The sequence below is a fragment of the Mytilus galloprovincialis genome, chromosome 6 (genome assembly GCF_965363235.1).
Source record: "Mytilus galloprovincialis chromosome 6, xbMytGall1.hap1.1, whole genome shotgun sequence".
NCBI classification, from domain to species: Eukaryota; Metazoa; Mollusca; class Bivalvia; order Mytilida; family Mytilidae; genus Mytilus; species Mytilus galloprovincialis.
In genome coordinates this window covers 309,024-331,504 of record NC_134843.1, presented here as the reverse complement: position 1 = coordinate 331,504, position 22,481 = coordinate 309,024, and the positions used below count along the sequence as shown (strand labels likewise).

The 22,481-nt window shown below is 35.6% G+C and overlaps 1 protein-coding gene across 3 annotated transcripts in view; it reads right to left on the bottom strand.

Annotated features, from left to right (window-relative positions):
* The window catches only part of LOC143078647 (MAM and LDL-receptor class A domain-containing protein 1-like), a 175,528-nt gene that overhangs the window by 108,742 nt on the left and 44,305 nt on the right, over positions 1-22,481 (bottom strand). For all 3 annotated transcript variants that reach the window (XM_076253497.1, XM_076253500.1, XM_076253498.1), the window contains exons 8-10: positions 5,496-5,625; positions 4,929-5,119; positions 1,108-1,192 (exon numbers count right to left, since the gene is read on the bottom strand). In XM_076253497.1, the coding sequence (XP_076109612.1) occupies positions 1,108-1,192; positions 4,929-5,119; positions 5,496-5,625 (406 nt within the window). The remainder of the gene's footprint in view (positions 1-1,107; positions 1,193-4,928; positions 5,120-5,495; positions 5,626-22,481) is intronic.

The following is a 22,481-nucleotide window of genomic DNA, read 5'->3' as shown; positions in this document are numbered from 1 at the left end:
TTAGTTGTATATCATCTATAGCAATATCTCCCTAACCCTAACCCTAATCACAATAATTAACATACCAAGAGCACACGCTCCAGGCATTAGTTGGATATGATCTATAGCAACATCTCCTTAACCCTAACCCTAACCACAATAATTAACATACCACCAGCACACGCTTCGGGCATTAGTTGTATCTATAGCAATATCTCCCTAACCCTAACCCTAACCCTAACACTAACCACAATAATTAACATACCACCAGCACACACTCCAGGCATTAGTTGTATATCATCTATAGCAATATCTCCCTAACCCTAACCCTAACCACTATAATTAACATACCACCAGCACACACTCCAGGCATTAGTTGTATATCATCTATAGCAATATCTCCTTAACCCTAACCCTAACCACAATAATTAACATACCACCAGCACACACTCCAGGCATTAGTTGTATATCATCTATAGCAATATCTCCCTAACCCTAACCCTAACCACAATAATTAACATACCACCAGCACACACTCCAGGCATTAGTTGTATATCATCTATAGCAATATCTCCCTAACCCTAACCCTAACCACAATAATTAACATACCACCAGCACACACTCCAGGCATTAGTTGTATATCAGCTATAGCAATATCTCCCCAACCCTTACCCTAACCACAATAATTAACATACCACCAGCACACACTCCAGGCATTAGTTGTATATCATCTATAGCAATATCTCCTTAACCCTAACCCTAACCACAATAATTAACATACCACCAGCACACACTCCAGGCATTAGTTGTATATCATCTATAGCAATATCTCCTTAACCCTAACCCTAACCACTATAATTAACATACCACCAGCACACGCTTCAGGCATTAGTTGAATATCATCTATAGCAATATCTCCCCAACCCTTACCCTAACCACTATAATTAACATACCACCAGCACACACTCCAGGCATTAGTTGTATATTATCTATAGCAATATCTCCCTAACCCTAACACTAACCACAATAATTAACATACCACCAGCACACGCTCCAGGCATTACTTGTATATCATCTATAGCAATATCTCCCTAACCCTAACCCTAACCACAATATGTAATATACTACCAGCACATGCTCCAAGCATTAGTTGTATATCATCTATAGCAATATCTCCTATCCATGATGTTCCTTTATTAGCTTCTATAAATAACTGAAAGATAAACAATTTGTTAAATTAAATCACCTCATTATATCTTGGTAAAAAAAACAATTCTAGGAAAAATTTCATGGTAATTGATTTTTGAATTTTAGCCGAAAAGTCTAATTTTTGTGAATTGATTTATTTTCAGTCAAGTTCAATAAATGGCGATGAATTAAACATGTTTTTCGTGGATATTTGATTTTGCTTTTTACAAAGTCATGTCCTCAGATAATTTATAGTTTGTAGAAAATCAACAAAAATAGGAACTGAATGAAAAATAATGAATCTTCTATATCAGAAAATAAACCACTGTAAAATCAGAAATGTTTGTGGTGGATTTAATTTCATTGTTTTTAAGTAGAAAGAATATATCCACGAAACTAAAAACTTCATATACTATCACTTCCATTCAATGGAAACCACAAAATTAAATCCCCATTAAATCTTATATATAGACAAAACCACAAAATGTTAACACCACAAAAATTAATGTTTCTACAGTAGTTTATTATAATAATTTATATATCAGTGATAATTTCCTTAATATTTTATTCAAATACAAAGAAATTGTTTAGGGGGATCACAACAATAAGCAGGAAACTATTGAACTAAAGACCCTGTGTTGCTCACCTAGGTCTATGTTCATCTTCAACAATGGACACATTCGTCATTGAAAGACAATATCTCATGTAACTAGTTGTTTGACCATTTCAGCCATTGGAGTTATTTAATGTACAAATTGTCTTGTTGATAATTTTCATAATTGTAATTTTCTCTCTATCCATTTATATGATTTTCAAGATGAAAGACAAAAATGAAAAAAAAAATGGTCAAGGGCTTCAACACCAGTAAAAGATGTTCAACAGTTCTGACTTTAAAAAACACAATAGGTCTCAACCTTCTACAAATTTCTGCCCGTCAGATTTTATCTTTTTATAGGCGTTTTTAAATAAGACATAATGGTTAATTTTTAGCTTTGTTGACCATACAACAGTAGATTCCAGTTATTTGCAATGCCTATTTGTCAGACAAAATTATGTAATAGAGCGGAGTATGCTTATATCCGAAATGCCAAATGACAGAGTTAATAACATCGATAGAATAGATCAGAAATGTGTTATTTTATTTTGTTTCTTTAAATAAAGATTATAAACACATTTTGTTTTAGCTTTAGTTTATTTGCGTTCGGACTTTCCTTTACCTGGGATACGAAAATAAACAGTTAAAAAAATAGATTTGTTTCTATGTAGTGTGAGTTCGTGGTGTAGTGGTTAAGACCGATGGCTACAGTGCTGAAGGTCCCGAGTTCGATCCTCACTCGGGATGCTAAAATTGTCAGTAAATCAGAAGGGTGATTTTCACCCTCTCACACACATCTCTGGTATCAAGACCGGAGTTTAAACTAGCTTGGATACTTCGGGGGCCTCGGTAGGTCAAAGTTGTTCCCAGCTTGACCTGAAAATTAATCTTTTGAAATCTCTTCGGGTTGTCTGTTCCCGACGAGAAACCCTGTGGTTCTCTCCGAGTACTTCGGCTTCGTCAACCATATTACAGACTTCCCGGTGTCCTACATGCTCCCGGTGTTGGGATGGGGATTGTTCTGGTGGTGGGTTAATATTGTAAAGGACACATCTCCATTAATCCTTAGGGAGTGTACATGGATCCGCTGTACCCTTGCAGTCAATCAAGGGGTGCATCTATACTGGTGGAATCTCGAAGTACATACATATGATCCATATGTACAATGTACATTGTTATGCTTTGATTACTATAAAGTTTTTAACAATACTTCTCAGTTGATAATTATTTCAACAATAGATGTGTAATGAATTGCCTTTGATATACAGTTGGACAGTGAAGTAACACCTATTTAGTTTCGTATATGCAAAGCAGTAATGGGCCCTGTAAGGGTTATTTGCTGGACACGAGTGTTGAAAGTGAGAATATAATAATTAAAAGTGAATGCTCTTTTCATAAAATATTAAAAATAAATGATTGATGTATATCTTTAACCATATATAAATGCCCTATAATATTTAACATTAATACAGATCACCCAAGCCCAATTACTAGAGTTCATATTGGTTATGATCGATAGTTAGCAGGAGTTATTGTTTTTAAAATTAACCCCAAATGTAATTTATGGACAATTGTTTAAATTCAATCAATTAGCACTCTTTGAGATACAATGGTCAGTGTTTTACAACAATTATCTGTTTGACATTTTTATGACCTCGAGGCTTAAAATAGAACATGGTTTATTTTTAAATCAAATTCCATAATATAAACACGAAAGAAACTGTTTTAAAACTTTATTTAAATAACACAAAAGTAAATATGAAAAAATAACGAAAATAAGGATGCATTCAAGAAAAATATACAAATTGCCGTTTCCAGTAAAAAAATCTCGTCAGTTTTAACTAAGCATATCTAGACGGCAATAAGTTTCTATGCAATAATCCGAAAGGCCACTTGTAGAGCTATGCATATTAACCGAATTATGCTATGCAATTAACTGAATTATGATATTAAGCTGTATGCAATTAAGTGGAATCGACTAATTTTTGTTTAGCTCATTTTTCTCTATTCATTATTTTTTTTACTTTTTATTCTATAAATATTGTTCTCTATTTTGTAGTCCCATCCAGAACCTAACTTATACCATTTATATAAAGACATCTAATTGTATACAAACAAACCTTCATTCCTGTAACTTATATCATTTATATAAAATCATCTAATTGTATACAAACAAACCTTCATTTCTGTAACTTATACCATTTATATAAAGACATCTAATTGTATACAAACAAACCTTCATTCCTGCAATTTATACCATTTATATAAAATCATCTAATTGTATACAAACAAACCTTCATTTCTGTAACTTATACCATTTATATAAAAACATCTAATTGTATACAAACAAACCTGTAACTTATACCATTTATATAAAGACATCTAATTGTATACAAACAAACCTGTAACTTATACCATTTATATAAAGACATCTAATTGTATACAAACAAACCTTCATTTCTGTAATTTATATCATTTATATAAAGCCATCTAATTATAAACAAACAAACCTTCATTTCTGTAACTTATATCATTTATATAAAAACATCTAATTGTATACAAACAAACCTGTAACTTATACCATTTATATAAAAACATCTAATTGTATACAAACAAACCTTCATTCCTGCAATTTATACCATTTATATAAAGACATCTAATTGTATACAAACAAACCTTCATTTCTGTAACTTATATCATTTATATAAAGCCATCTAATTATAAACAAACAAACCTGTAACTTATACCATTTATATAAAGACATCTAATTGTATACAAACAAACCTTCATTTCTGTAACTTATATCATTTATATAAAGCCATCTAATTATATACAAACAAACCTGTAACTTATACCATTTATATAAAAACATCTAATTGTATACAAACAAACCTTCATTCCTGCAATTTATACCATTTATATAAAGACATCTAATTGTATACAAACAAACCTTCATTTCTGTAACTTATACCATTTATATAAAAACATCTAATTGTATACAAACAAACCTGTAACTTATACCATTTATATAAAGACATCTAATTGTATACAAACAAACCTGTAACTTATACCATTTATATAAAGACATCTAATTGTATACAAACAAACCTTCATTTCTGTAATTTATATCATTTATATAAAGCCATCTAATTATAAACAAACAAACCTTCATTCCTGCAGCATTAGAAATTGTAACTTTTCCCTTTTTCCACTGGTTACCAAGGTTACCAGATTCTTTAAATACTTCATTTTCAGGGGTTGTAATTCCGGTTGATATTTTGAGATCTCCCATAAATGTATTCTGGTCAATGATCAAACCAAACATGTGATATTGAAAAGTCAAACAATAGTCACCTGCTGTTAAAGAAAAAAACCCAATATATTCTATATTTCAAAACAAATTGATGAAATTCTTTTTTAAAAGATCAAAAAAGCATATATTCTTTATTCATGAAACTGCTTACTGGTTTTTACAGAAAGGCTAGCATATTCTCATTAGTCAAAACTTTTAGTAATTTTGGTCCTCAATGCTCTTCATCTTTGTACGTTATTTGGCCTTTTTAACTTTTTTGAATTCGAGTGTCACTGATGAGTTATTTGTAGACGAAATGCACGTCTGGAGTAAATACAAAATTTAATCCTGGTATATATGATGAGTTTATTTCTATAATAAGTTATACCACAGAATATCGTTTTATTGATAATTCCTTTAAACAAAAAATAAATAATTTACCATTTAATTTCGTTGACGATTCCAACCTAGCAATATCGTTGCTACTTCTTGGTGCAGAAACTTCTATATACTTGTATTTACTGCCTTCTACAGCTGCTTGTGGTCCAGTGTCCGGAGATGGAGTGCTTCCCTATATATAATTACATAAATAAAGTACTATAAATTATCTTTAAAGAATGTTTCTATATGTATATTCCTTTTCAATGTCTTACAGTCAAAATTAGAACAAACATTTCTACAATTGTCCCATTATAACTCCCTGAGACATAGATAACCTTAGATAGATTTGGCTATTTTTAGGTATGTTTTGGTCATATAACACTTTAACCTTTTGGGTACTTATACATCCTTGGCTTTCGAATATTCAGTTTTAAGTGTTCCTGAAGAAGTAAATCCAGAGAAGCACTTCAGAAGCATTAAATGTATTACTTGTTATTTTTTTTTTAAAACATGCTTTGAAGGGAAATCTTGTCTAGCCCGTATAAAAAAGTAGATGTGGAACAATTAAAACGAGAAAACTTAGGAACTAATTTGAAGGAAAAACAAACATGAAACACAGCAACAAACAACAACCACTGAATTACAAGCTCCAGACTTAATTGGAAACGGCACATACAGCCTGTGGTTGGAATGTGGTTGGGTTGAAAATGTTAGCAGGGCTACCCTCTCCTAACCTGTGAAAGTGGTGTAAACAAACTCCTAACCTGGGACAGTGGTGTAAACGAACTCCTAACCTGGGACAGTGGTGTAAACAAACACCTAACCTGGGACAGTGGTGTAAACAAACTCCTAACCTGGGACAGTGGTGTAAACAAAGGTTGTAAGCACAAAAGGGTAACGATTGCTTTAATTTATCAGTGGGAAGTAAAATTAAATAGTGTAATGTCAATAAAGAATTGGTTGTAACTGATTCAACTACAATTCTGGACAATAGGTGATACCTTCAATTTTCAAAACTAACTCAAAAACATCATTTATAATTTTAGAAGAGCTATAGATTTCTGCGCCTTGCAAAAGTTTTATAATTTTCTTGACAGGTGTAATAATGTTTTGTGACTTGAATATCTGAGCATCATTACATTGATAAACATCAATGGACTATTTTTTTGTGAATCAAAAAGGTAGTGGTAAGTCTTGAAAGATTGAGATACCAAGTCAGTAACATAAGGTAGTGGTAAGCCTTGGAAGATTTACATATCAAGTCAGTAACATAAGGTAGTGGTAAGCCTTGGAAGATTTAGATATCAAGTCAGTAACATAGGGTAGTGGTAAGCCTTGGAAGATTTTGATATCAAGTCGGTAACATAAGGTAGTGGTAAGCTTTGGAAGATTTTGATATCAAGTCAGTAACATAAGGTAGTGGTAAGCCTTGGATGATCAAAATTAAGTCAGTAACATGAGGTAGTGGTAAGCCTTGGAAGATTTAGAAATCAAGTCAGTAACATAAGGTAGTGGTAAGCCTTGGAAGATTTAGATATCAAGTCAGTAACGTAAGGTAGTGGTCAGCCTTGGAAGATTTAGATATCAAGTCAGTAACATAAGGTAGTGGCAAGCCTTGGAAGATTTAGATATCAAGTCAGTAACATAAGGTAGTGGTAAGCCTTGGAAGATTTGGATATCAAGTCAGTAACATAAGGTAGTGGCAAGCCTTGGAAGATTTAGATATCAAGTCAGTAACATAAGGTAGTGGTAAACCTTGGAAAAGCCTTGGAAGATTTAGATATCAAGTCAGTAACATAAGGTAGGGGTAAGCCTTGGAAGATTTAGATATCAAGTCAGTAACATAAGGTAGTGGTAAACCTTTGAAGATTTAGATATCAAGTCAGTAACATAAGGTAGTGGTAAGCCTTGGAAGATCTAAATATTAAGTCAGTAACATAAGGTATTGGTAAGCCTTGGAAGATTTAGATATCAAGCCAGTAACATAAGGTAGTGGTAAGCCTTGGAAGATTTAGATATCAAGTCAGTAACATAAGGTAGGGGTAAGCCTTGGAAGATTTAGATTTCAAGTCAGTAACATAAGGTAGGGGTAAGCCTTGGATGATCTAAATACCAAGTCAGTAACATAAGGTAGTGGTAAGTCTTGGAAGATTTAGAAATCAAGTCAGTAACATAAGGTAGTGGTAAGCCTTGGAAGATTTAGATACCAAGTCAGTCACATAAGGTAGGGGTAAGCCTTGGAACATTTAGATATCAAGTCAGTAACATAAGGTAGTGGTAAGCCTTGGAAGATTTTGATATCAGGTCAGTAACATAAGGTATTGGTAAGCCTTGTAAGATTTAGAAATCGAGTCAGTAACATAAGGTAGTGGTAAGCCTTGGAAGATTTAGATATCAAGTCAGTAACATAAGGTAGGGGTAAGCCTTGGATGATCTAAATATCAAGTCAGTAACATAAGGTAGGGTTCAGCCTTGGATGATCTAAATATCAAGTCAGTAACATAAGGTAGTGGTAAGCCTTGGATGATCTAAATATCAAGTCAGTAACATAAGGTAGTGGTAAGTCTTAGAAGATTTAGATATCAAGTCAGTAACATAAGGTAGGGTTCAGCCTTGGAAGATTTAGATATCAAGCCAGTAACATGAAGTAGTGGTAAGTCTTGGAAGATTAAGATATCAAGTCAGTAACATAAGGTAGGGGTAAGCCTTGGATGATCTAAATACCAAGTCAGTAACATAAGGTAGGGTTCAGCCTTGGAACATTTAGATATCAAGTCAGTAACATAAGGTAGTGGTAAGTCTTGGAAGATTAAGATATCAAGTCAGTAACACAAGGTAGTGGTAAGCCTTGGAAGATTTAGATATCAAGTCAGTAACATAAGGTATTGGTAAGCCTTGGAAGATTTAAAAATCAAGTCAGTAACATAAGGTAGTGGTAAGCCTTGGAAGATTTAGATATCAAGTCAGTAACATAAGGTAGGGGTAAGCCTTGGATGATCTAAATACCAAGTCAGTAACATAAGGTAGGATTCAGCCTTGGATGATTTAGATATCAAGTCAGTAACATAAGGTAGTGGTAAGTCTTGGAAGATTTAGATATCAAGTCAGTAACATAAGGTAGGGGTAAGCCTTGGATGATCTAAATACCAAGTCAGTAACATAAGGTAGGGTTCAGCCTTGGATGATTTAGATATCAAGTCAGTAACATAAGGTAGTGGTAAGTCTTGGAAGATTTAGATATCAAGCCAGTAACATGAGGTAGTGGTAAGTCTTGGAAGATTAAGATATCAAGTCAGTTACATAAGAAAGGGGTAAGCCTTGGATGATCTAAATACCAAGTCAGTAACATAAGGTAGGGTTCAGCCTTGGATGATTGAGATATCAAGTCAGTAACATAAAGTAGTGGTAAGTCTTGGAAGATTTAGATATCAAGTCAGTAACATAAGGTAGGGATAAGCCTTAGATGATCTAAATACCAAGTCAGTAACATAAGGTAGGGTTCAGCCTTGGATGATTTAGATATCAAGTCAGTAACATAAGGTAGTGGTAAGTCTTGGAAGATTTAGATATCAAGCCAGTAACATGAGGTAGTGGTCAGTCTTGGAAGATTAAGATATCAAGTCAGTAACATAAGGTAGGGGTAAGCCTTGGATGATCTAAATACCAAGTCAGTAACATAAGGTAGGGTTCAGCCTTGGAAGATTTAGAAATCAAGTCAGTAACATAAGGTAGTGGTAAGCCTTGGAAGATTTAGATATCAAGTCAGTAACATAAGGTAGGGGTAAGCCTTGGATGATCTAAATACCAAGTCAGTAACATAAGGTAGGGTTCAGCCTTGAATGAGTTAGATATCAAGTCAGTAACATAAGGTAGTGGTAAGTCTTGGAAGATTTAGATATCAAGCCAGTAACATGAGGTAGTGGTAAGTCTTGGAAGATTAAGATATCAAGTCAGTAACATAAGGTAGGGGTAAGCCTTGGATGATCTAAATACCAAGTCAGTAACATAAGGTAGGGTTCAGCCTTGGAAGATTTAGATATCAAGTCAGTAACATAAGGTAGTGGTAAGTCTTGGAAGATTAAGATATCAAGTCAGTAACATAAGGTAGGGGTAAGCCTTGGATGATCTAAATACCAAGTCAGTAACATGAGGTAGTGGTCAGCCTTGGAAGATTTAGATATCAAGTCAGTAACATAAGGTAGGGGTAAGCCTTGGATGATCTAAATACCAAGTCAGTAACATAAGGTAGGGTTCAGCCTTGGATGATTTAGATAACAAGTCAGTAACATAAGGTAGGGGTAAGCCTTGGATGATCTAAATACCAAGTCAGTAACATAAGGTAGGGGTAAGCCTTGGATGATCTAAATACCAAGTCAGTAACATAAGGTAGGGGTAAGCCTTGGAACATTTAGATATCAAGTCAGTAACATAAGGTAGTGGTAAGCCTTGGAAGATTAAGATATCAAGTCAGTAACATAAGGTATTCGTCAGCCTTGGAAGATTTAGAAATCAAGTCAGTAACATAAGGTAGTGGTAAGTCTTGGAAGATTTAGAAATCAAGTCAGTAACATAAGGTAGTGGTAAGTCTTGGAAGATTTAGAAATCAAGTCAGTAACATAAGGTAGTGGTAAGCCTTGGAAGATTTAGAAATCAAGTCAGTAACATAAGGTAGTGGTAAGTCTTGGAAGATTTAGATATCAAGTCAGTAACATAAGGTAGGGTTCAGCCTTGGATGATTAAGATATCAAGTCAGTAACATAAGGTAGTGGTAAGTCTTAGAAGATTTAGATATCAAGTCAGTAACATAAGGTAGGGGTAAGCCTTGGATGATCTAAATACCAAGTCAGTAACATAAGGTAGTGGTAAGCCTTGGAAGATTTAGATATCAAGTCAGTAACATAAGGTAGGGTTCAGCCTTGGATGATTTAGATATCAAGTCAGTAACATAAGGTAGTGGCAAGTCTTGGAAGATTTAGATATCAAGTCAGTAACATAAGGTAGTGGTAAACCTTGGCAGATTTAAATCTCAAGTCAGTAACATAGGGTAGTGGTAAGCCGTGGAAGATTTAGATACCAAGTCAGTAACATAAGGTAGGGTTCAGCCTTGGATGATTTAGATAACAAGTCAGTAACATAAGGTAGGGGTAAGCCTTGGATGATCTAAATACCAAGTCAGTAACATAGGGTAGTGGTAAGCCTTGGAAGATTTAGATATCAAATCAGTAACATAAGGTAGGGGTAAGCCTTGGATGATCTAAATACCAAGTCAGTAACATAAGGTAGTGGTAAGCCTTGGAAGATTTAGATATCAAGTCAGTAACATAAGGTAGGGTTCAGCCTTGGATTATTTAGATATCGAGTCAGTAACATAAGGTAGTGGTAAGTCTTGGAAGATTTAGATATCAAGTCAGTAACATAAGGTAGTGGTAAACCTTGGAAGATTTAGATATCAAGTCAGTAACATAGGGTAGTGGTAAGCCTTGGAAGATTTAGATACCAAGTCAGTAACATAAGGTAGGGTTCAGCCTTGGATGATTTAGATATCAAGTCAGTAACATAAGGTAGTGGTAAGCCTTGGAAGGTCAGTAACATAAGGTAGTGGTAAGCCTTGGAAGATTTAGAAATCAAGTCAGTAACATAAGGTAGTGGTAAGTCTTGGAAGATTTAGATATCAAGTCAGTAACATAGGGTAGTGGTAAGTCTTGGAAGATTTAGATATCAAATCAGTAACATAGGGTAGTGGTAAGTCTTGGAAGATTTAGATATCAAGTCAGTAACAATAGGTAGGGGTAAGCCTTGGATGATCTAAATACCAAGTCAGTAACATAAGGTAGGGTTCAGCCTTGGATGATTTAGATATCAAGTCAGTAACATAAGGTAGTGGTAAGTCTTGGAAGATTTAGATATCAAGCCAGTAACATGAGGTAGTGGTAAGTCTTGGAAGATTAAGATATCAAATCAGTAACATAAGGTAGGGGTAAGCCTTGGATGATCTAAATACCAAGTCAGTAACCTAAGGTAGGGTTCAGCCTTGGATGATTGAGATATCAAGTCAGTAACATAAAGTAGTGGTAAGTCTTGGCAGATTTAGATATCAAGTCAGTAACATAAGGTAGGGATAAGCCTTAGATGATCTAAATACCAAGTCAGTAACATAAGGTAGGGTTCAGCCTTGGATGATTTAGATATCAAGTCAGTAACATAAGGTAGTGGTAAGTCTTGGAAGATTTAGAAATCAAGTCAGTAACATAAGGTAGGGGTAAGCCTTGGATGATCTAAATACCAAGTCAGTAACATAAGGTAGGGTTCAGCCTTGGATGATTGAGATATCAAGTCAGTAACATAAAGTAGTGGTAAGTCTTGGAAGATTTAGATATCAAGTCAGTAACATAAGGTAGGGATAAGCCTTAGATGATCTAAATACCAAGTCAGTAACATAAGGTATGGTTCAGCCTTGGATGATTTAGATATCAAGTCAGTAACATGAGGTAGTGGTAAGCCTTGGAAGATTTAGAAATCAAGACAGTAACATAAGGTAGTGGTAAGCCTTGGAAGATTTAGATATCAAGTCAGTAACGTAAGGTAGTGGTCAGCGTTGGAAGATTTAGATATCAAGTCAGTAACATAAGGTAGTGGCAAGCCTTGGAAGATTTAGATATCAAGTCAGTAACATAAGGTAGTGGTAAGCCTTGGAAGATTTGGATATCAAGTCAGTAACATAAGGTAGTGGCAAGCCTTGGAAGATTTAGATATCAAGTCAGTAACATAAGGTAGGGGTAAGCCTTGGAAGATTTAGATATCAAGTCAGTAACATAAGGTAGTGGTAAACCTTGGAAAAGCCTTGGAAGATTTAGATATCAAGTCAGTAACATAAGGTAGGGGTAAGCCTTGGAAGATTTAGATATCAAGTCAGTAACATAAGGTAGTGGTAAACCTTTGAAGATTTAGATATCAAGTCAGTAACATAAGGTAGTGGTAAGCCTTGGAAGATCTAAATATTAAGTCAGTAACATAAGGTATTGGTAAGCCTTGGAAGATTTAGATATCAAGCCAGTAACATAAGGTAGTGGTAAGCCTTGGAAGATTTAGATATCAAGTCAGTAACATAAGGTAGGAGTAAGCCTTGGAAGATTTAGATTTCAAGTCAGTAACATAAGGTAGGGGTAAGCCTTGGATGATCTAAATACCAAGTCAGTAACATAAGGTAGTGGTAAGTCTTGGAAGATTTAGAAATCAAGTCAGTAACATAAGGTAGTGGTAAGCCTTGGAAGATTTAGATACCAAGTCAGTCACATAAGGTAGGGGTAAGCCTTGGAACATTTAGATATCAAGTCAGTAACATAAGGTAGTGGTAAGCCTTGGAAGATTTTGATATCAGGTCAGTAACATAAGGTATTGGTAAGCCTTGTAAGATTTAGAAATCGAGTCAGTAACATAAGGTAGTGGTAAGCCTTGGAAGATACAGATATCAAGTCAGTAACATAAGGTAGGGGTAAGCCTTGGATGATCTAAATATCAAGTCAGTAACATAAGGTAGGGTTCAGCCTTGGATGATCTAAATATCAAGTCAGTAACATAAGGTAGTGGTAAGCCTTGGATGATCTAAATATCAAGTCAGTAACATAAGGTAGTGGTAAGTCTTGGAAGATTTAGATATCAAGTCAGTAACATAAGGTAGGGTTCAGCCTTGGAAGATTTAGATATCAAGCCAGTAACATAAGGTAGTGGTAAGTCTTGGAAGATTAAGATATCAAGTCAGTAACATAAGGTAGGGGTAAGCCTTGGATGATCTAAATACGAAGTCAGTAACATAAGGTAGGATTCAGCCTTGGATGATTTAGATATCAAGTCAGTAACATAAGGTAGTGGTAAGTCTTGGAAGATTAAGATATCAAGTCAGTAACACAAGGTAGTGGTAAGCCTTGGAAGATTTAGATATCAAGTCAGTAACATAAGGTATTGGTAAGCCTTGGAAGATTTAAAAATCAAGTCAGTAACATAAGGTAGGGGTAAGCCTTGGATGATCTAAATACCAAGTCAGTAACATAAGGTAGGGTTCAGCCTTGGATGATTTAGATATCAAGTCAGTAACATAAGGTAGTGGTAAGTCTTGGAAGATTTAGATATCAAGCCAGTAACATGAGGTAGTGGTAAGTCTTGGAAGATGAAGATATCAAGTCAGTAACATAAGGTAGGGGTAAGCCTTGGATGATCTAAATACCAAGTCAGTAACATAAGGTAGGGTTCAGCCTTGGAAGATTTAGATATCAAGTCAGTAACATAAGGTAGTGGTAAGTCTTGGAAGATTAAGATATCAAGTCAGTAACATAAGGTAGGGGTAAGCCTTGGATGATCTAAATACCAAGTCAGTAACATGAGGTAGTGGTCAGCCTTGGAAGATTTAGATATCAAGTCAGTAACATAAGGTAGGGGTAAGCCTTGGATGATCTAAATACCAAGTCAGTAACATAAGGTAGGGTTCAGCCTTGGATGATTTAGATAACAAGTCAGTAACATAAGGTAGGGGTAAGCCTTGGATGATCTAAATACCAAGTCAGTAACATAAGGTAGGGGTAAGCCTTGGATGATCTAAATACCAAGTCAGTAACATAAGGTAGGGGTAAGCCTTGGAACATTTAGATATCAAGTCAGTAACATAAGGTAGTGGTAAGCCTTGGAAGATTAAGATATCAAGTCAGTAACATAAGGTATTCGTCAGCCTTGGAAGATTTAGAAATCAAGTCAGTAACATAAGGTAGTGGTAAGTCTTGGAAGATTTAGAAATCAAGTCAGTAACATAAGGTAGTGGTAAGTCTTGGAAGATTTAGAAATCAAGTCAGTAACATAAGGTAGTGGTAAGCCTTGGAAGATTTAGAAATCAAGTCAGTAACATAAGGTAGTGGTAAGTCTTGGAAGATTTAGATATCAAGTCAGTAACATAAGGTAGGGTTCAGCCTTGGATGATTAAGATATCAAGTCAGTAACATAAGGTAGTGGTAAGTCTTAGAAGATTTAGATATCAAGTCAGTAACATAAGGTAGGGGTAAGCCTTGGATGATCTAAATACCAAGTCAGTAACATAAGGTAGTGGTAAGCCTTGGAAGATTTAGATATCAAGTCAGTAACATAAGGTAGGGTTCAGCCTTGGATGATTTAGATATCAAGTCAGTAACATAAGGTAGTGGCAAGTCTTGGAAGATTTAGATATCAAGTCAGTAACATAAGGTAGTGGTAAACCTTGGCAGATTTAAATCTCAAGTCAGTAACATAGGGTAGTGGTAAGCCGTGGAAGATTTAGATACCAAGTCAGTAACATAAGGTAGGGTTCAGCCTTGGATGATTTAGATAACAAGTCAGTAACATAAGGTAGGGGTAAGCCTTGGATGATCTAAATACCAAGTCAGTAACATAGGGTAGTGGTAAGCCTTGGAAGATTTAGATATCAAATCAGTAACATAAGGTAGGGGTAAGCCTTGGATGATCTAAATACCAAGTCAGTAACATAAGGTAGTGGTAAGCCTTGGAAGATTTAGATATCAAGTCAGTAACATAAGGTAGGGTTCAGCCTTGGATTATTTAGATATCGAGTCAGTAACATAAGGTAGTGGTAAGTCTTGGAAGATTTAGATATCAAGTCAGTAACATAAGGTAGTGGTAAACCTTGGAAGATTTAGATATCAAGTCAGTAACATAGGGTAGTGGTAAGCCTTGGAAGATTTAGATACCAAGTCAGTAACATAAGGTAGGGTTCAGCCTTGGATGATTTAGATATCAAGTCAGTAACATAAGGTAGTGGTAAGCCTTGGAAGGTCAGTAACATAAGGTAGTGGTAAGCCTTGGAAGATTTAGAAATCAAGTCAGTAACATAAGGTAGTGGTAAGTCTTGGAAGATTTAGATATCAAGTCAGTAACATAGGGTAGTGGTAAGTCTTGGAAGATTTAGATATCAAATCAGTAACATAGGGTAGTGGTAAGTCTTGGAAGATTTAGATATCAAGTCAGTAACAATAGGTAGGGGTAAGCCTTGGATGATCTAAATACCAAGTCAGTAACATAAGGTAGGGTTCAGCCTTGGATGATTTAGATATCAAGTCAGTAACATAAGGTAGTGGTAAGTCTTGGAAGATTTAGATATCAAGCCAGTAACATGAGGTAGTGGTAAGTCTTGGAAGATTAAGATATCAAATCAGTAACATAAGGTAGGGGTAAGCCTTGGATGATCTAAATACCAAGTCAGTAACCTAAGGTAGGGTTCAGCCTTGGATGATTGAGATATCAAGTCAGTAACATAAAGTAGTGGTAAGTCTTGGCAGATTTAGATATCAAGTCAGTAACATAAGGTAGGGATAAGCCTTAGATGATCTAAATACCAAGTCAGTAACATAAGGTAGGGTTCAGCCTTGGATGATTTAGATATCAAGTCAGTAACATAAGGTAGTGGTAAGTCTTGGAAGATTTAGAAATCAAGTCAGTAACATAAGGTAGGGGTAAGCCTTGGATGATCTAAATACCAAGTCAGTAACATAAGGTAGGGTTCAGCCTTGGATGATTGAGATATCAAGTCAGTAACATAAAGTAGTGGTAAGTCTTGGAAGATTTAGATATCAAGTCAGTAACATAAGGTAGGGATAAGCCTTAGATGATCTAAATACCAAGTCAGTAACATAAGGTATGGTTCAGCCTTGGATGATTTAGATATCAAGTCAGTAACATGAGGTAGTGGTAAGCCTTGGAAGATTTAGAAATCAAGACAGTAACATAAGGTAGTGGTAAGCCTTGGAAGATTTAGATATCAAGTCAGTAACGTAAGGTAGTGGTCAGCGTTGGAAGATTTAGATATCAAGTCAGTAACATAAGGTAGTGGCAAGCCTTGGAAGATTTAGATATCAAGTCAGTAACATAAGGTAGTGGTAAGCCTTGGAAGATTTGGATATCAAGTCAGTAACATAAGGTAGTGGCAAGCCTTGGAAGATTTAGATATCAAGTCAGTAACATAAGGTAGGGGTAAGCCTTGGAAGATTTAGATATCAAGTCAGTAACATAAGGTAGTGGTAAACCTTGGAAAAGCCTTGGAAGATTTAGATATCAAGTCAGTAACATAAGGTAGGGGTAAGCCTTGGAAGATTTAGATATCAAGTCAGTAACATAAGGTAGTGGTAAACCTTTGAAGATTTAGATATCAAGTCAGTAACATAAGGTAGTGGTAAGCCTTGGAAGATCTAAATATTAAGTCAGTAACATAAGGTATTGGTAAGCCTTGGAAGATTTAGATATCAAGCCAGTAACATAAGGTAGTGGTAAGCCTTGGAAGATTTAGATATCAAGTCAGTAACATAAGGTAGGAGTAAGCCTTGGAAGATTTAGATTTCAAGTCAGTAACATAAGGTAGGGGTAAGCCTTGGATGATCTAAATACCAAGTCAGTAACATAAGGTAGTGGTAAGTCTTGGAAGATTTAGAAATCAAGTCAGTAACATAAGGTAGTGGTAAGCCTTGGAAGATTTAGATACCAAGTCAGTCACATAAGGTAGGGGTAAGCCTTGGAACATTTAGATATCAAGTCAGTAACATAAGGTAGTGGTAAGCCTTGGAAGATTTTGATATCAGGTCAGTAACATAAGGTATTGGTAAGCCTTGTAAGATTTAGAAATCGAGTCAGTAACATAAGGTAGTGGTAAGCCTTGGAAGATACAGATATCAAGTCAGTAACATAAGGTAGGGGTAAGCCTTGGATGATCTAAATATCAAGTCAGTAACATAAGGTAGGGTTCAGCCTTGGATGATCTAAATATCAAGTCAGTAACATAAGGTAGTGGTAAGCCTTGGATGATCTAAATATCAAGTCAGTAACATAAGGTAGTGGTAAGTCTTGGAAGATTTAGATATCAAGTCAGTAACATAAGGTAGGGTTCAGCCTTGGAAGATTTAGATATCAAGCCAGTAACATAAGGTAGTGGTAAGTCTTGGAAGATTAAGATATCAAGTCAGTAACATAAGGTAGGGGTAAGCCTTGGATGATCTAAATACGAAGTCAGTAACATAAGGTAGGATTCAGCCTTGGATGATTTAGATATCAAGTCAGTAACATAAGGTAGTGGTAAGTCTTGGAAGATTAAGATATCAAGTCAGTAACACAAGGTAGTGGTAAGCCTTGGAAGATTTAGATATCAAGTCAGTAACATAAGGTATTGGTAAGCCTTGGAAGATTTAAAAATCAAGTCAGTAACATAAGGTAGGGGTAAGCCTTGGATGATCTAAATACCAAGTCAGTAACATAAGGTAGGGTTCAGCCTTGGATGATTTAGATATCAAGTCAGTAACATAAGGTAGTGGTAAGTCTTGGAAGATTTAGATATCAAGCCAGTAACATGAGGTAGTGGTAAGTCTTGGAAGATGAAGATATCAAGTCAGTAACATAAGGTAGGGGTAAGCCTTGGATGATCTAAATACCAAGTCAGTAACATAAGGTAGGGTTCAGCCTTGGATGATTGAGATATCAAGTTAGTAACATAAAGTAGTGGTAAGTCTTGGAAGATTTAGATATCAAGTCAGTAACATAAGGTAGGGATAAGCCTTGGATGATCTTAATACCAAGTCAGTAACATAAGGTAGGGTTCAGCCTTGGATGATTTAGATATCAAGTCAGTAACATAAGGTAGTGGTAAGTCTTGGAAGATTTAGATATCAAGTCAGTAACATAAGGTAGGGGTAAGCCTTGGATGATCTAAATACCAAGTCAGTAACATAAGGTAGGGTTCAGCCTTGGATGATTTAGATATCAAGTCAGTAACATAAGGTAGTGGTAAGTCTTGGAAGATTTAGATATCAAGCCAGTAACATGAGGTAGTGGTAAGTCTTGGAAGATTAAGATATCAAGTCAGTAACATAAGGTAGGGGTAAGCCTTGGATGATCTAAATACCAAGTCAGTAACATAAGGTAGGGTTCAGCCTTGGATGATTGAGATATCAAGTCAGTAACATAAAGTAGTGGTAAGTCTTGGAAGATTTAGATATCAAGTCAGTAACATAAGGTAGGGATAAGCCTTAGATGATCTAAATACCAAGTCAGTAACATAAGGTAGGGTTCAGCCTTGGATGATTTAGATATCAAGTCAGTAACATAAGGTAGTGGTAAGTCTTGGAAGATTTAGATATCAAGCCAGTAACATGAGGTAGTGGTAAGTCTTGGAAGATTAAGATATCAAGTCAGTAACATAAGGTAGGGGTAAGCCTTGGATGATCTAAATACCAAGTCAGTAACATAAGGTATAGTTCAGCCTTGGAAGATTTAGAAATCAAGTCAGTAACATAAGGTAGTGGTAAGCCTTGGAAGATTTAGATATCAAGTCAGTAACATAAGGTAGGGGTAAGCCTTGGATGATCTAAATACCAAGTCAGTAACATAAGGTAGGGTTCAGCCTTGAATGAGTTAGATATCAAGTCAGTAACATAAGGTAGTGGTAAGTCTTGGAAGATTTAGATATCAAGCCAGTAACATGAGGTAGTGGTAAGTCTTGGAAGATTAAGATATCAAGTCAGTAATATAAGGTAGGGGTAAGCCTTGGATGATCTAAATACCAAGTCAGTAAAATAAGGTAGGGTTCAGCCTTGGAAGATTTAGATATCAAGTCAGTAACATAAGGTAGTGGTAAGTCTTGGAAGATTAAGATATCAAGTCAGTAACATAAGGTAGGGGTAAGCCTTGGATGATCTAAATACCAAGTCAGTAACATAAGGTAGTGGTAAGCCTTGGAAGATTTAGATATCAAGTCAGTAAAATAAGGTAGGGGTAAGCCTTGGATGATCTAAATACCAAGTCAGTAACATAAGGTAGGGTTCAGCCTTGGATGATTTAGATAACAAGTCAGTAACATAAGGTAGGGGTAAGCCTTGGATGATCTAAATACCAAGTCAGTAACATAAGGTAGGGGTAAGCCTTGGATGATCTAAATACCAAGTTAGTAACATAAGGTAGGGGTAAGCCTTGGAACATTTAGATATCAAGTCAGTAATATAAGGTAGTGGTTAGCCTTGGAAGATTAAGATATCAAGTCAGTAACATAAGGTATTCGTAAGCCTTGGAAGATTTAGAAATCAAGTCAGTAACATAAGGTAGTGGTAAGTCTTGGAAGATTTAGAAATCAAGTCAGTAACATAAGGTAGTGGTAAGTCTTGGAAGATTTAGAAATCAAGTCAGTAACATAAGGTAGTGGTAAGCCTTGGAGGATTTAGAAATCAAGTCAGTAACATAAGGTAGTGGTAAGTCTTGGAAGATTTAGATATCAAGTCAGTAACATAAGGTAGGGTTCAGGCTTGGATGATTTAGATATCAAGTCAGTAACATAAGGTAGTGGTAAGTCTTAGAAGATTTAGATATCAAGTCAGTAACATAAGGTAGGGGTAAGGCTTGGATGATCTAAATACCAAGTCAGTAACATAAGGTAGTGGTAAGCCTTGGAAGATTTAGATATCAAGTCAGTAACATAAGGTAGGGTTCAGCCTTGGATGATTTAGATATCAAGTCAGTAACATAAGGTAGTGGCAAGTCTTGGAAGATTTAGATATCAAGTCAGTAACATAAGGTAGTGGTAAACCTTGGCAGATTTAAATCTCAAGTCAGTAACATAGGGTAGTGGTAAGCCGTGGAAGATTTAGATACCAAGTCAGTAACATAAGGTAGGGTTCAGCCTTGGATGATTTAGATAACAAGTCAGTAACATAAGGTAGGGGTAAGCCTTGGATGATCTAAATACCAAGTCAGTAACATAGGGTAGTGGTAAGCCTTGGAAGATTTAGATATCAAATCAGTAACATAAGGTAGGGGTAAGCCTTGGATGATCTAAATACCAAGTCAGTAACATAAGGTAGTGGTAAGCCTTGGAAGATTTAGATATCAAGTCAGTAACATAAGGTAGGGTTCAGCCTTGGATTATTTAGATATCGAGTCAGTAACATAAGGTAGTGGTAAGTCTTGGAAGATTTAGATATCAAGTCAGTAACATAAGGTAGTGGTAAACCTTGGAAGATTTAGATATCAAGTCAGTAACATAGGGTAGTGGTAAGCCTTGGAAGATTTAGATACCAAGTCAGTAACATAAGGTAGGGTTCAGCCTTGGATGATTTAGATATCAAGTCAGTAACATAAGGTAGTGGTAAGCCTTGGAAGGTCAGTAACATAAGGTAGTGGTAAGCCTTGGAAGATTTAGAAATCAAGTCAGTAACATAAGGTAGTGGTAAGTCTTGGAAGATTTAGATATCAAGTCAGTAACATAGGGTAGTGGTAAGTCTTGGAAGATTTAGATATCAAGTCAGTAACATAGGATAGTGGTAAGTCTTGGAAGATTTAGATATCAAGTCAGTAACATAAGGTAGGGGTAAGCCTTGGATGATCTAAATACCAAGTCAGTAACATAAGGTAGGGTTCAGCCTTGGATGATTTAGATATCAAGTCAGTAACATAAGGTAGTGGTAAGTCTTGGAAGATTTAGATATCAAGCCAGTAACATGAGGTAGTGGTAAGTCTTGGAAGATTAAGATATCAAGTCAGTAACATAAGGTAGTGGTAAGCCTTGGATGATCTAAATACCAAGTCAGTAACATAAGGTAGGGTTCAGCCTTGGATGATTGAGATATCAAGTCAGTAACATAAAGTAGTGGTAAGTCTTGGAAGATTTAGATATCAAGTCAGTAACATAAGGTAGGGATAAGCCTTAGATGATCTAAATACCAAGTCAGTAACATAAGGTAGGGTTCAGCCTTGGATGATTTAGATATCAAGTCAGTAACATAAGGTAGTGGTAAGTCTTGGAAGATTTAGATATCAAGCCAGTAACATGAGGTAGTGGTAAGTCTTGGAAGATTAAGATATCAAGTCAGTAACATAAGGTAGGGGTAAGCCTTGGATAATCTAAATACCAAGTCAGTAACATAAGGTAGGGTTCAGCCTTGGAAGATTTAGAAATCAAGTCAGTAACATAAGGTAGTGGTAAGCCTTGGAAGATTTAGATATCAAGTCAGTAACATAAGGTAGGGGTAAGCCTTGGATGATCTAAATACCAAGTCAGTAACATAAGGTAGGGTTCAGCCTTGAATGAGTTAGATATCAAGTCAGTAACATAAGGTAGTGGTAAGTCTTGGAAGATTTAGATATCAAGCCGGTAACATGAGGTAGTGGTAAGTCTTGGAAGATTAAGATATCAAGTCAGTAACATAAGGTAGGGGTAAGCCTTGGATGATCTAAATACCAAGTCAGTAACATAAAGTAGGGTTCAGCCTTGGAAGATTTAGATATCAAGTCAGTAACATAAGGTAGTGGTAAGTCTTGGAAGATTAAGATATCAAGTCAGTAACATAAGGTAGGGGTAAGCCTTGGATGATCTAAATACCAAGTCAGTAACATAAGGTAGTGGTAAGCCTTGGAAGATTTAGATATCAAGTCAGTAACATAAGGTAGGGGTAAGCCTTGGATGATTTAGATAACAAGTCAGTAACATAAGGTAGGGGTAAGCCTTGGATGATCTAAATACCAAGTCAGTAACATAAGGTAGGGGTAAGCCTTGGATGATCTAAATACCAAGTCAGTAACATAAGGTAGGGGTAAGCCTTGGAACATTTAGATATCAAGTCAGTAACATAAGGTAGTGGTAAGCCTTGGAAGATTAAGATATCAAGTCAGTAACATAAGGTATTCGTAAGCCTTGGAAGATTTAGAAATCAAGTCAGTAACATAAGGTAGTGGTAAGTCTTGGAAGATTTAGAAATCAAGTGTAAGCCTTGGAAGATTTATATATCAAGTCAGTAACATAAGGTAGGGTTCAGCCTTGGATGATTTAGATATCAAGTCAGTAACATAAGGTAGTGGCAAGTCTTGGAAGATTTAGATATCAAGTCAGTAACATAAGGTAGTGGTAAACCTTGGCAGATTTAAATCTCAAGTCAGTAACATAGGGTAGTGGTAAGCCGTGGAAGATTTAGATACCAAGTCAGTAACATAAGGTAGGGTTCAGCCTTGGATGATTTAGATAACAAGTTAGTCACATAAGGTAGG